Source organism: Paramisgurnus dabryanus, chromosome 24 (assembly GCF_030506205.2).
Source record: "Paramisgurnus dabryanus chromosome 24, PD_genome_1.1, whole genome shotgun sequence".
Classification (NCBI taxonomy): Eukaryota; Metazoa; Chordata; class Actinopteri; order Cypriniformes; family Cobitidae; genus Paramisgurnus; species Paramisgurnus dabryanus.
In genome coordinates this window covers 7590387-7602801 of record NC_133360.1, presented here as the reverse complement: position 1 = coordinate 7602801, position 12415 = coordinate 7590387, and the positions used below count along the sequence as shown (strand labels likewise).

Here is a 12415-nt window from a genome sequence, read left to right as displayed (position 1 = left end):
ATCCAACCCCTTAATCCAACCACAGCACTGCCATTTAGTGCAGAGAGAAAATAATTCACAGAACAATTGAGTTTCAATTTCAACAAACCACCATCATTGTGATCAGTGTTTGCTGTTTGCACTTGATCTGCACATGTGCATTTTAGAGGACACACCCAAAACGGCACATTTTTGCACACACCTACAAAGTGGCAATTTTAACATGCTATAATAAATTATTCATATGGTATTTTGAGCTAAAACTTCACACATGTGCTCTGGGGACACCAAAGATGTATTTGACATCTTAAAAAAGTCCTGTGACATGGGCCCTTTAACATTCACTATGGCTAATTATAGTATACATTATACTACATTTTATTACAGTTAGTAAAGTAAGTATTAAAGTGCACTACAGTGATTTTCCCATCACTCTGATATGTACCATCACAATACTTTTGTTGTAAAAGTATCGAGTCTCTTTGATAATGATATTTAGTATCGGTTCTCACAGTGTTTGCTTTTCAACAATTAAATGCATGGTTGTCATACTTTGCATTTTCCTCCTAGGCAAGTTATTGTGCAACCAACTCACTGTGAATGAGCAGCTACTGTAATGACTGTACATTAGGCTACTTTTAACAACACAGCCTTCATGTATGCTACAATAATGTTATTAGAGCTTAAACAATATCTCAATAGGTTACCACTTATCATTGCAACCAGTCTTATGTTTCATATTAAATCTTTGGCTGATTTCACTTGGGGCATTTTAATAACTATCTGCACGTTTTCCTTTAGAGATATAGATTGATATGTGCAGGAATACATTGCAATTCAGGGACTAGCCATGATTTTAGGATTAATTCATAAATTAAAAAGAGTAGATAAATGCTTGTTAACCATCTATGATAGCTGTTTCTCACTCTGTAGGGTGCAGCCTCCGGAGGTCGCATTTGCAGGCTGCATACGTCATCGAGACTGTCTTATTTTACAATATTAGCAATTATAAAGTTGACTATTATTCTTAGTTAATCGTAAATTGGTGTAATATGCTTATGACTTGCGAATGTAATGCTTAGTTATCTTAAATAAACCAGGCTTGATGTCGTGTGCAGCCTGCAAATGCGACCTCCGGAAGATTCAGCCTTCGGATTAAGAAACGTCCAAAATCTTTTGTAGTGTAGCGCCACCGTCTGTACAAATATGGCAAATAAGTCGATTTGACATCAACAATTCTTGCGATAAAGCCCACACAAAAAATACTATGGTATACTTATATATCTATTTACTATATAAACTGTAGAAAACTCCTAGATATTATGGTGTTTCTGAACAATAATACAGTATTTACTACAGTTGATCATTAAGTGTAGTAGTACTATAATATACAGAAGGGGTTCAGTATATCACAATTTACAACAATAACAGTAGGCTAAAGCGTAAAAACCCAAAGTATACTACACTATTTGATGTGGGAGGATATGCATTTAAGATGACTACTATGCTAATTTTCTGAAGTACATTTTTATTACTTTATTTACACATACTTTAAAGTATTATAAGTAAGGCAAGGCAAGTTTATTTGTATAGCACATTTCATACACAGATGTAATTCAAAGTGCTTTACATAGAAATGAGAAAACAATCTAAGAGGTAAAAAATCTTTAAAAATAAGAGACATTTAAATTTACAATTAAAAACAAAGATACATGAGTATTTAAAATAATTAATTAAAAGAAAACAACTGTGATTTTAATAAAAACTTTTTAAAATGTGATCAAAAGAATAAAACATGAGTAAAAGTGACTACGGGAACATGTTATTCATAAACGTTTTTATTTTGCACAATAATTAAACCTAATTACTTATTTAAAATTATTTATCAGTGTTGATTGTTATTGCTATTGTTATTGTTATTATTATTATTATTATTATTATTATTATTATTAACATTAGTAGTAGTAGCATTATTAGCTTATTATTTGTTTTATCACAAAAGTCGTCTTTAACTACATTTCCCAGAAGCCAACCGTACGGAAGTCTTCGAAGGCGCTTCCGGTTAAACTCAAGGGCAAAACTATCACATGTGCTGAAGCGTTATAGACTTTAATCTCCTCGAGTCAGTTTTATAAAATCTATATTGTGTAAGATGGACAATTTCGGTTCAGATTTCTCTTCGGGTTCGTCAGGTAAAATGGACACCGGCACGATAATGGAACAAGTCAAAGTTCAGATCGCTGTTGCTAATGCACAAGAGCTGCTGCAGGTCTGTGACTTCAACCTATTGACATGTTATATTGTTTTTTAATCTGATTTATAGACTTTATATTTTATAAGTTATATTTTATTATATTGCTAAATATGTGGATTGCACGAAATAATTGTACTATACACGGTATCAACATGATTTTTGGGGTATGTGCCATGTTGGTGCCTTGATGAATGAGTATGTTAATAACATAGTAGTATTGTTGTGTGTTACTATGATAATCACTGTACCATGGTAATTATACCATAGTTTATTGACTTCCTCTGTATTCCTGAGGTACATTGAAGTATTATGTAAATGGTATTTGAATATGATACCCATACAGTATTATGATATATGTCAATCACCATGATATTATTAAAACCATCACTGTACCATAATAATGCTTAAATTGTCAACTATTATCACGAAGAAATCATAAATATAATGTTCATTCCTTAACTACCAGGAATGTAAAAGTGATGGTGCATTGATATGATTAAATGCTTTATATTAATATCTATCCTGCATTGCAGAGAATGACAGATAAATGCTTCAAGAAGTGCGTTGGCAAACCAGGAAGCACGCTTGACAATTCTGAACAGGTATTTGCATTAAATGCATTGCACATTCATACTTATTCCATAAAGTTATATCCTAACTCATCTGCATGTTTTGTTTTTCCCAGAAATGCATCGCCATGTGCATGGATCGCTATATGGACGCGTGGAACACGGTCTCTCGCACCTATAATTCCAGATTACAGAGAGAACGAGCACGCATCTAATGCACACATAGTGTTCGGTATCACCTCTGTATCACTAAAGTCCTCAGGTAGAGATGCCTGGCCTCCACGACAGGTGCATAGATTTGACTCTCTAACCTCAAACCAACAGCTGAAGGCTACAGATGGAACCAGGTGCACAGATTTGAACTCTACATGGACTTTTTATCTTCTAAACAATGTATAAGATGTATATTTGTCATTAAATAATTCACAAATTCAGATGATAATATGATGATGGGTTGAATGCATTTCTTAAGCTATAAATTATGTCTAGAATTAATTTGGGCTCCGCCCATTTTGTATTCTAATGGGAGGTGTCTCGATGTTCATTATAAATTGAAGAATTGTCTCCTCCCCTTGCTCGTGGATAAAGCAACTTAGTTTTTGTCACAAAAGGGGGATTAAAAGCCACCTTTGTTGTAATAATTGTAGCTTCTTCACCAGAAGTCGTCAAACTATGCTTCAGAACAAAATGCAATGGTCAGTCCTGGAGTGTCATTTGTCTCATAGTATTTTAAGTACAGTTGCATGTTTGTTCAGACACCCGTTCATTTGCAAACCTTTGTGTTAAACTAGTTCACTTTGTGTACAAGCATTTCACAATTCTTTGAATTTCCATTGGTTTTGTGATGGCTTGGACACAGACTGTACTGAGAGGTGTCCAGACATATTTTGTATAATTGTCACCCAGCTATTAATAAATACCATCAAACCAGTCCATTTTATTGATTATGTTGGCTTGCATTGATAAAATAACAAAGACAGATCATCAACAGCACCATTTTTAACAAGACAGCTGAATTTGAGCTAACTTTACTAGTCATTTCAGATTTGGTGCTGAATTCAGATCAGAATTTGTATGCCCTCAATTTACAATATTTACACATTTGTTTTAAAATATTTCATTGTCTTTCTACCAATGAGAGTGTGTGACAGTCCGATATGTTGAACATGTTTATTTCAAAATCCATACTGCAAAATTTTCCCATAAAAATTCGGAAAGCAAACAGATTCCTGGTTTATTTTATTATAAGTCATATTACATCAAAGTTATACTGTATCATAGACCGGAATGTGTTGATAATAAATACCAAAAATAAATATTAAACAGTACGTGTTGGTCAAAGTGACATCAGAAGCACCGCGTTGAATTGATCCGTTTTGGCTGAGAGGCATGGCTGCAACTTTCATAATGTCCAGATAGCTTGTTATATTTAAAAAGGGAGGTATGTCGATATCCATTCTCTGACGGCTGTAACTCGCATGTAAACCCCCGGGAAGCCAATCCGACCGCAGCCGTGACCCCAGCTGGTCACCCCAGCCAAAAACCACCGGCCCTGAGGCTCACGGCACACCAGAGGTCCCCCTGAATCTCCCTGGAAGAGAAAATAAGACCCCTGTGTTTAGTGGTGATTATGCTGTTATGACATTTAAAAAGTCCATGGAAAACCCCAAGGATGTGGCTTGAATTTCATTGTGCTGGGTTACGTAAGTGGCTTAAGAAGCACAGTTGATGTTTTAAGGTAAAAAGACCTTAAATATCATTAGCTAAGTCCAGCAGAATTTAAGAAATCCATGACAAGATTGTGTACTACTTGCAGGTTGGAATATAATATTGGAAATGGCTAGATCTTCTAAAACTCACCATACATGTATCCCTAACTTCTTCCATTGAGCCTGCGCACATCATGTTGTTGGTAAGTTGAGTGCCATAAGCTTGCTGGCAATCCATCTGATCGATGACGTTAACCTGTGCCTTCTGCAGTAAATTGGTTACTGTACCTATGTTGAGAGAAACCAATTGTGAGATATGATGAACAAAACACGAGATCTTTCGAAAAAAAAAAAACTCCAAACTTACCCTCCTCCCTAACTGCTCCCCATCCAACAATGTGGCATTCCGTAGTTTTCGTGAAGCTGTGTACAGGTGAAGGCAAGCAGACAGTCTGAATGGTGTAGGACTGGGGTGCCGGGATGGAGATCTCCACCAGGGCCACGTCAAAGTTCATGTTGGTGCTGTTGAAACCAGGGTGGGGGATGATTCTCTGCACTGGAATCGATAAAGCACCCACTCCGGACCAGATGACGGAGCCCAGACTCACCCTCCAGCCAGCAGGATTCAGATCCCTGTTAATGAGAATTGGCACTTTACAGATCTGAAGTGGAGCATGTTGTCAAGGAAGTCTGGAAGTAGGCTCATTCTGATTTTGCAAAGTGAGTGATGAAAGAGACTGGAACAAACGCAATAGCGTAGAAGCACCTAACCCTGGTTGTAAGGCTAAACTTCAAATAAACTGTAAACTTAACCCACAAATCTGATCAGAATGTTGTCTCAGAGTCGACAATGATGTTGGACAGTGATGTCCAAACTTGGTCCTGGAGGGCCACTGTCCTACAGAGTTTAGCTTCAACTTGCCCCAAAACACCCACCCTTAAGTTGCTAGTCTGCCAAGTACAGAGGTCCTCAGCCCTGTTTTTTAGGGACCCACTGTCCTGCAAAGTTTAGTTCCAACCGTGCTCCAACACCTGCCCAAATGATCCTGAAGACCTTGATTAGTTGATTCAGATGTCTTTGATTAGGGTTGGAGCTAAAATCTGCAGGACAGTGGATCCCCAGGAGCAGGGTTGAAGACCTCTGGCCTATTAAGACCTTGATTAGCTGGTTCAGGTGTGTTTAATTGGGGTTGAAGCTGAACTATGTAGGACAGTGGCCCTTCAGGAGCAAGGTTAGGTTTGGACACCCATGACATAGGAACATCTCACTTGACAAAATCAAGAAGGCCCTAAAAGAAGAGTCATGGGTCAGGGGTGTATTACCCTCTAAAGCAGTGAGCTGCCGTTAGGAGCCATTTACAGTGGATAAGCGTAGCACCACAGCGATGAGTGCGCTGGTACTGAAGGCTACCAATCCAAGGCCATTCGCCTCTCCGAGCGGTGATGCCACCAACAATCCTCCCCTGGCCAACGGCTGGACGCCGACCACAGTCTACAGAAAAAGATCATTCTCTTTTTCTTAACTTTCAGTACACTAGCTTTTGAACATAACAGGGCACATTTGTTGGAGAGATTTCAAGGTCTCAATCTTTAAAATGGCTTGTGCCGGAAGTGACACTAAAAATGCTTGGTTGTTTCAACCTGGGGTTGAGTGAAATATGGACAAATCCAACTATTGGTTTAAATGAACCTATAAAATGTCCCAACCATGGGCTGAAACAACCAAGCATAGATTAATTTAAACCCAGCGGTTGGGTTTGTCTATATTTTACCCAACTATGAGTTGAAACAACCCAGCATTTATTTGACAAAATTGCCTTTTGTACCAATATTTTCAAAGTATTGTACATGATTCATAAAATCCAAAATGCTTGTATTATATATATATTATATAATCGTAATATAAGTTCCCATTTACCACAGTTTTTCTCGTCAGCCCCATTGGAGCAGTCAGCCACTCTGTCGCACTCTGGATTTATCTTGTTTATACACTCGCCTCCACCGCAGTTATAATTCTCACTGCAGTTCCCAGGTGCAGACTGAACATCATTACTGGGAATGTCCGAAGGTGGTTTCATTGTTTTACCAAGGTGAACCGCAGTGTTTGTGACGCTGGGGACTGTTGGGGTGACGTGAGGCGTCTCAGAGTTTGTGTAACTCAGGATCCAGTTTCTCAGTTTGGTGACACGGGAATAAACCCCGGGCTTATTAATCTGAGCACAGCCAACGCCCCAGCTGACTATGCCCGCTAGGAAGAACCGTCCAGGGGCCACCTCGCATACCAGAGGACCCCCAGAGTCTCCCTAAGTGCCAAAAAAGGTTTATAAAAACCAAACACCATATCATAGACATATTCACTTAATTCAGTAGCTTGTGATAACCCTTACCTGGCAAGAGTCCACCTTCCCCTGAAGAAAACCAGCACACATCATGTTTTGTGTGATAGACCCTCTGTAAACTGATAATGTGTTGCAGGCTTTTGAATCGATTATCCTCACCACTGCTTTCTGTAATGTGTTAGGCACCTCAGCTGTTCAAAAATAAAGAGCTGATCATGAAAAATGCATTAAAAATAATTCCACTCCAACAAGTCTTGGAATCGAACCCATGACCTGCTAACGCAATACTGTATTTAGCCACATTTGTCCTATACTCACTGCTGTACTGATTGAGGGCTCCCCATCCAGAGACGATGCAGTTCTGTCCAGAAGCAAAAATATGAGATGCTGATGGGATGCAGACTGGCTGAATGTAAGGGCTGAATTTTAAAGGCGTTTCCAACTCCAGTACGGTCACATCGCCGTCTGTGGTCATGGGGTCATAGTCCGGATTGACGGTCAGGGACTTGATGTTTATCTCCACAGCCTCTCGTTCTGCCCCGCTGACCAAATTGGCTCCCACTAAAGCCGTCCAGTTGCTTGGGTTGTTGTCTCTTTGGTATATAGGGAAGGCACGTTCAGATACTTTGTCCCCTATACTGAGGGATAACTGTACGTTCACACCGCCGCAGACTTAAGCGTCCAAAGAAGCTCAGGCTGCCTGGTCAAGGACGCTTGTCAAAAAGTACGGGGAAGCTTGTTGACGTTTTGGCTGCTCTAAAGTCTGTTTTCTCGGAGCTAATGTTTTGGTTGGAAGAAAAATTTACATCATATGTGTTTCCAGAATCAGCCAGCTAAGAACATCTAGTTTATATTCCGATTGGTTGCTGGCATTTTGCCGCTGAACCGCGTCATAGCTCATTACCATAAAGTTGAGCTTTTTTCAACTTTCTGATTGACGCTCTGGTTGCTCAAAACGCGAAGCCGATGGATTTGACGCTCCTTGCAGCTGAGAGAAGCCAGCTTCCCTTGTAAATTAATGACTTCCGGTAACTTTGGAAGCTCAAGTCTGCGGCGGTGTGAATGTACAGTTAGAGAGAGATTTGAAAGAAATGCTTCCTCACGTTTCAAAACAATGAGCGGCGCTGACGAGCCAGCGGTTGTTGACGATGGATGCTCCACACGTGTGACGTCCCTGCAGGCGGAGGCTGACCTGCCAGGGTAGCTCACCATGACGGGTGTTCTCACCCCCAACAATACGGTCATCCATGACTGGACGCGTTCCACATGCTGGAAACACAATCAAGCAAAGAATGACATAAAGAATCATCACAATTTCAACTGTGTTAAATGATCGGTCATATCAAGGAGACGTCACAATATCTATATAAATCATTAAATTAAAAAAACTGAATAAAGCTGGCAATACGTACAGCAATAAGCTTCATCTGAACCATCCACACAGTCGGATATAAAGTCACACTCTGGGTTGAGCTTTGTGACGCACTCGCCGTTTTCACAAGTGAATGTGTTCTCAGGACATTTACCTGCAAAAAAATTAAGATATCTGAGCATCCAGAGTTTAAATATATAAAAAATTATATAACCGATATAGCATAAAGTCACATTCTGCCTTACTGATGTCATTTCCGATTGAATAGAATGACTTTCCGCTTGACCCTGAAATAAAAAACAACAACAAAACTAGTCAAAAATGAAAGCTAATAACTAAACTACCGTAATAACTTTTGTACATTTTCATACCAAGCAGAATGACGCTCTCAATCTCTCCGTATTCTGGCACAACTATTGGCTTCCCGTTCAGCATTGCCTTCAGTCCAGAACGGAGAACGTCTTGAATGAAGTTCTCCGTGAACCCCTGGACTTGCGCAACCAGGAAAACCAGACGAAAAGTGGTCATCACATCCCCCTCGATGTTCCTGAAAGGTTTCACACATTCTTAATAAAAAGCCTTTTTTGATGACACGCAACATATGACGTTCAATATACAAACCCGAATGCAACTATCTGGCAGTCGGTGAAATGACTGGCGATTGATGAGCTGCTAAAGATATTTCTGATCTGTAAATGAGTGAAGAAAACACAAATCTGTTAACAATTTGTTTCATTTATGCATAATGATATAATCATACAACATTTACTAACAAAAAAAACAAAAAGTATTAGTGGGGTTTGTACAAAGATAATACACTGTCAGAAAAAATGGTCCGCAGTTGTCACTGGGGCAGTACCCTTTAAAAAGTCCTAATAGGTATACATTTATGTACCTCTAAGATACTAATATGAACCCTTTAGGTACAACCCAGACAGCAGACGACCCCGGGCCAGATCCGCACCAGAGCTGCCGACTTTGGCGCGGCTCCGGACTGGAGTCGTCTGCTGTCTGGGAATATTTTGGTAGTTTTTGAAAGGGTACCATGCAGCTAGGAACTATTTTTGACCATTTTTTATGGTGAACCATAATGTTTGTATATTATCTGTTTTTTAATCCAGTCTGCTATTGGATGAATCTATCTTGCTGTGCCAGGCTGATGCCCAACTATTAAGCAAGGATATCAAGTAAGTATTATAGATTGTACCTTTGCTTTCAAAGTCGTTGACAGAACTATAGAAAATCCTGATGTTTTGTCTTGCAACGCTTGATCGTAACTGAGTCCTTGTAATTGCACCGTTTCCATGAAATAGTGCTCCTCTTGTACTAAGTAAGCTACAAAAAATCCAGACAACATCAGAGGTTAAATCATATATGATTTATTATGAAATGTCTTGGCAGGTGTAGTTGTCTGTTCTTTATTTCTTGAATATGGTTTAAAAGCTGCGTAACTAACTCCATGTGGTCTTTAAGATATCATTTGTATCATACCGGTCATGAAGCCCACAGAACCTCCAATGATGAGAAGAATCAGTATGGCTGCTAATGCAACACATCTCCATGAGGAACAGATGTAAGCAGACCTCGTATCCCCCTCAGGCCACTTATTCAAGTCTTTCTTCTCCATTTTAGTCTAAACAAAAACCTGCAACACAACCTGGACATCCAAGCTCTATAACACAAAAAGACATACAGGTATTCTTTATCTTTATCTCGGCTCTTATGTTATCACAGGAGTGAGTGCGTTATTACCACTTCGAAAGTATTAAATCTCCCATGGGTACCAAAAGTGAAATCATCCCGGTGAGACACCAAAGTATTATTTCACCGGTCATAGAAATGCACAATACAAGGAGTGGTGCTCAGAAACCAAAACAAACTTTTACCAATTCAGAAATATTATAGCATAGGAATATGAAGCCTTATGTTCTAGAATAGATGAGATGGATATAGTTATTTACTTCAGACACAACAACGATGACATTGTTGAATACATGCATGCCAAAAACAGTATCCTAAGACTATATATTTGCAAAAATTGCATTTATATTTGTACATGCATACTAGAGGTAGGCCGATTAATTGGTTTTGCCGAATAATCGGCACCGATAGTTCATTGGCGGAAGAATCGGCTATCGGCAAAAAATGCATGCAGATAGTTATTCAGAGTTGAGTCAGTTGCTTCATATCATTATAAAGTAATTCATTTGCTGAATAGATTCTGAGAAACAACATCAGGAACCTAAGTTTGTCATCAAGGCTAACAGGACGCCCTGCTGAAAAAAAACAATAAAACCATTATTCTAATGGTTTTATTGGTTTTATTAGGAATTTTGTTGGTTCTAATGGAATATGGCCCAAAACACACTACAGTGTATGGGTTTTTGTTGGTCTCTAATGGTATGTATTGGTTCTATGTATTGTTTCTAATGGAATATGGCCCAAAACACACTACAGTGTAGTGGTTCTAATGGTAAAAGCTAATGGTTCCTATTGGTATTTTAATGGAAACCACTAGAATTTTCTGTAATGGTTTGTAATAGTGGCTACTTTTATCCATTATTTATCCATATTTTAAGTTAATTATGAGAGAAACCAAACTATATGCAGCTGTTGGCTATGTTAGCATATCCAAAAAAATCTAAATTTGCATTCAGATGAATAAATAATCATTGAATGTTAAAACAGGAGCAAATAAAGTACAGACTACACGTATAATTGACATTTATGTAATTTAAATTTGACCAGTGAGAGAATTTCATAGTATTTAATGCAAAATATTTTTTATTTTTTATATTTATTTTTTATTAAGCATGGTTCAGTACTGTTGTTTTATTACTTTTGTAATACATTTCACTTTGAATGTTATATTTGTTTTTTCCTCCAGTATCCATTTGAAAAATTATCGGTCATTAATCGTTCGGCAAGCAGGGACCAACTTAGTTATCGGTATCGGTAAAATCCACTGTCGGTCAACCTCTAATGCATACAGTTTCTTGCATGCATTTCAGCACAACAGTACATAATAAAATAAATGTGATCAAATGTTTATTAAGTTTCACTATAATAAATAGGCCTACGTTTAATCATATAAAAATATTATTGGTTGTACACCTACAAACATCAAGAGTTGCCAAAGAATATTATCTATTTACATTCCATAAGAACAGCCATCATAAAATTATAACTAGTAGCTATAACTAAAGATGATTACTTACCGTTTCAGACCGCATTTGTTTAATAAGTCATCTGATTTATACGTTGACGTCCGAAGAATCCACGACAAGTGACTGAAACTTTATAATCCGTTCCGCTCTGTAATACGTTCCGCTGGTCTGTGGGCGTGGCTTCGCGCAGGTGACGGCGTAATCTTATCCCTGATTGGTCGGTGCTTCAGCATCCACATAAACTTCTTTTCGCCAAAATCCGCAAATATTATGGGATTAAACGACTTTACTACACGTATTTACGCGACAACTATTAAAGCACTTAGTTAAATCAACAAAGACTAACCCATTTATCTTAGACTTCTGAGGGATTTAGAGAAACAATAGACTGTTGTTCTTGGGAGGGGTTAGATGACACGCTCCAAAAAAGTACAACATTTAGTACTAGGGTTAGCCTAATAGGAGATTTGGGTACACACTTAGATAAAACATTTTCTTTCATTTTTTAATACAGTTAAGTTACCACATAAAAAATACTGTAGTGTTTTTGAAACTTACCATAATAAAATGTAAAGTACACTACAGTATTACAGGTTCAATTCACTATAATACTATAGCATTAATATGTATATGAATAATATACTACCATTTAATAAGGTAAACTACAGTATTTTTTCATGTACAAATAATCAGCCATGTAACCATGCTTTTGTAATTACACCCTGTTAGTGACGGCTTACACATTTTACCATAGGCTTTTTGAAAAGCTTGGACCCAAGGGTTTTTCCACAGAGAGGAGAGAAGGCCGATGGCTATCAGATGAAGTGAGATCAGGCATTCACGCCTCTGAGCACCACCACAAAGACCCACTTGTAACCCTGATGCAGTGACTTTAAATGGGAAAAGTACACATGTCAATAAACTAGTGACTATGGTATAGCCTTTCCACTGATCTTTAATGCAATACTTTCAAAATGTGAATTCATCCGTTTCTTGTATTGCATGAGTATTGGCACCCAGCTCTGA

The 12415-nt window shown here is 38.2% G+C and overlaps 2 protein-coding genes across 2 annotated transcripts; one reads left to right on the top strand and one right to left on the bottom strand.

Annotated features, from left to right (window-relative positions):
• The first annotated feature begins 2022 nt into the window (after positions 1–2022).
• Positions 2023–3732, top strand: timm13 (translocase of inner mitochondrial membrane 13 homolog (yeast)). Its single transcript, XM_065244535.1, has 3 exons — positions 2023–2248; positions 2767–2835; positions 2919–3732. Exons 1-3 carry the CDS (start codon positions 2132–2134, stop codon positions 3015–3017), a joined length of 285 nt encoding a protein of 94 aa, XP_065100607.1. The 5' UTR covers positions 2023–2131; the 3' UTR covers positions 3018–3732.
• Positions 3733–3881: 149 nt separating this feature from the next.
• tmprss9 (transmembrane serine protease 9) lies at positions 3882–9876 on the bottom strand. The gene is made up of 14 exons (XM_065244536.2): positions 9714–9876; positions 9430–9557; positions 8844–8911; positions 8594–8769; positions 8468–8509; positions 8263–8376; positions 7954–8119; positions 7169–7443; positions 6899–7041; positions 6430–6814; positions 5835–6003; positions 4879–5144; positions 4663–4799; positions 3882–4393 (listed from the first exon to the last, which is right to left on the bottom strand). The coding sequence occupies exons 1-14, from the start codon at positions 9847–9849 to the stop codon at positions 4232–4234; spliced, it is 2367 nt and encodes a 788-aa protein (XP_065100608.1). The 5' UTR covers positions 9850–9876; the 3' UTR covers positions 3882–4231.
• Between the last annotated feature and the right edge of the window lie 2539 nt (positions 9877–12415).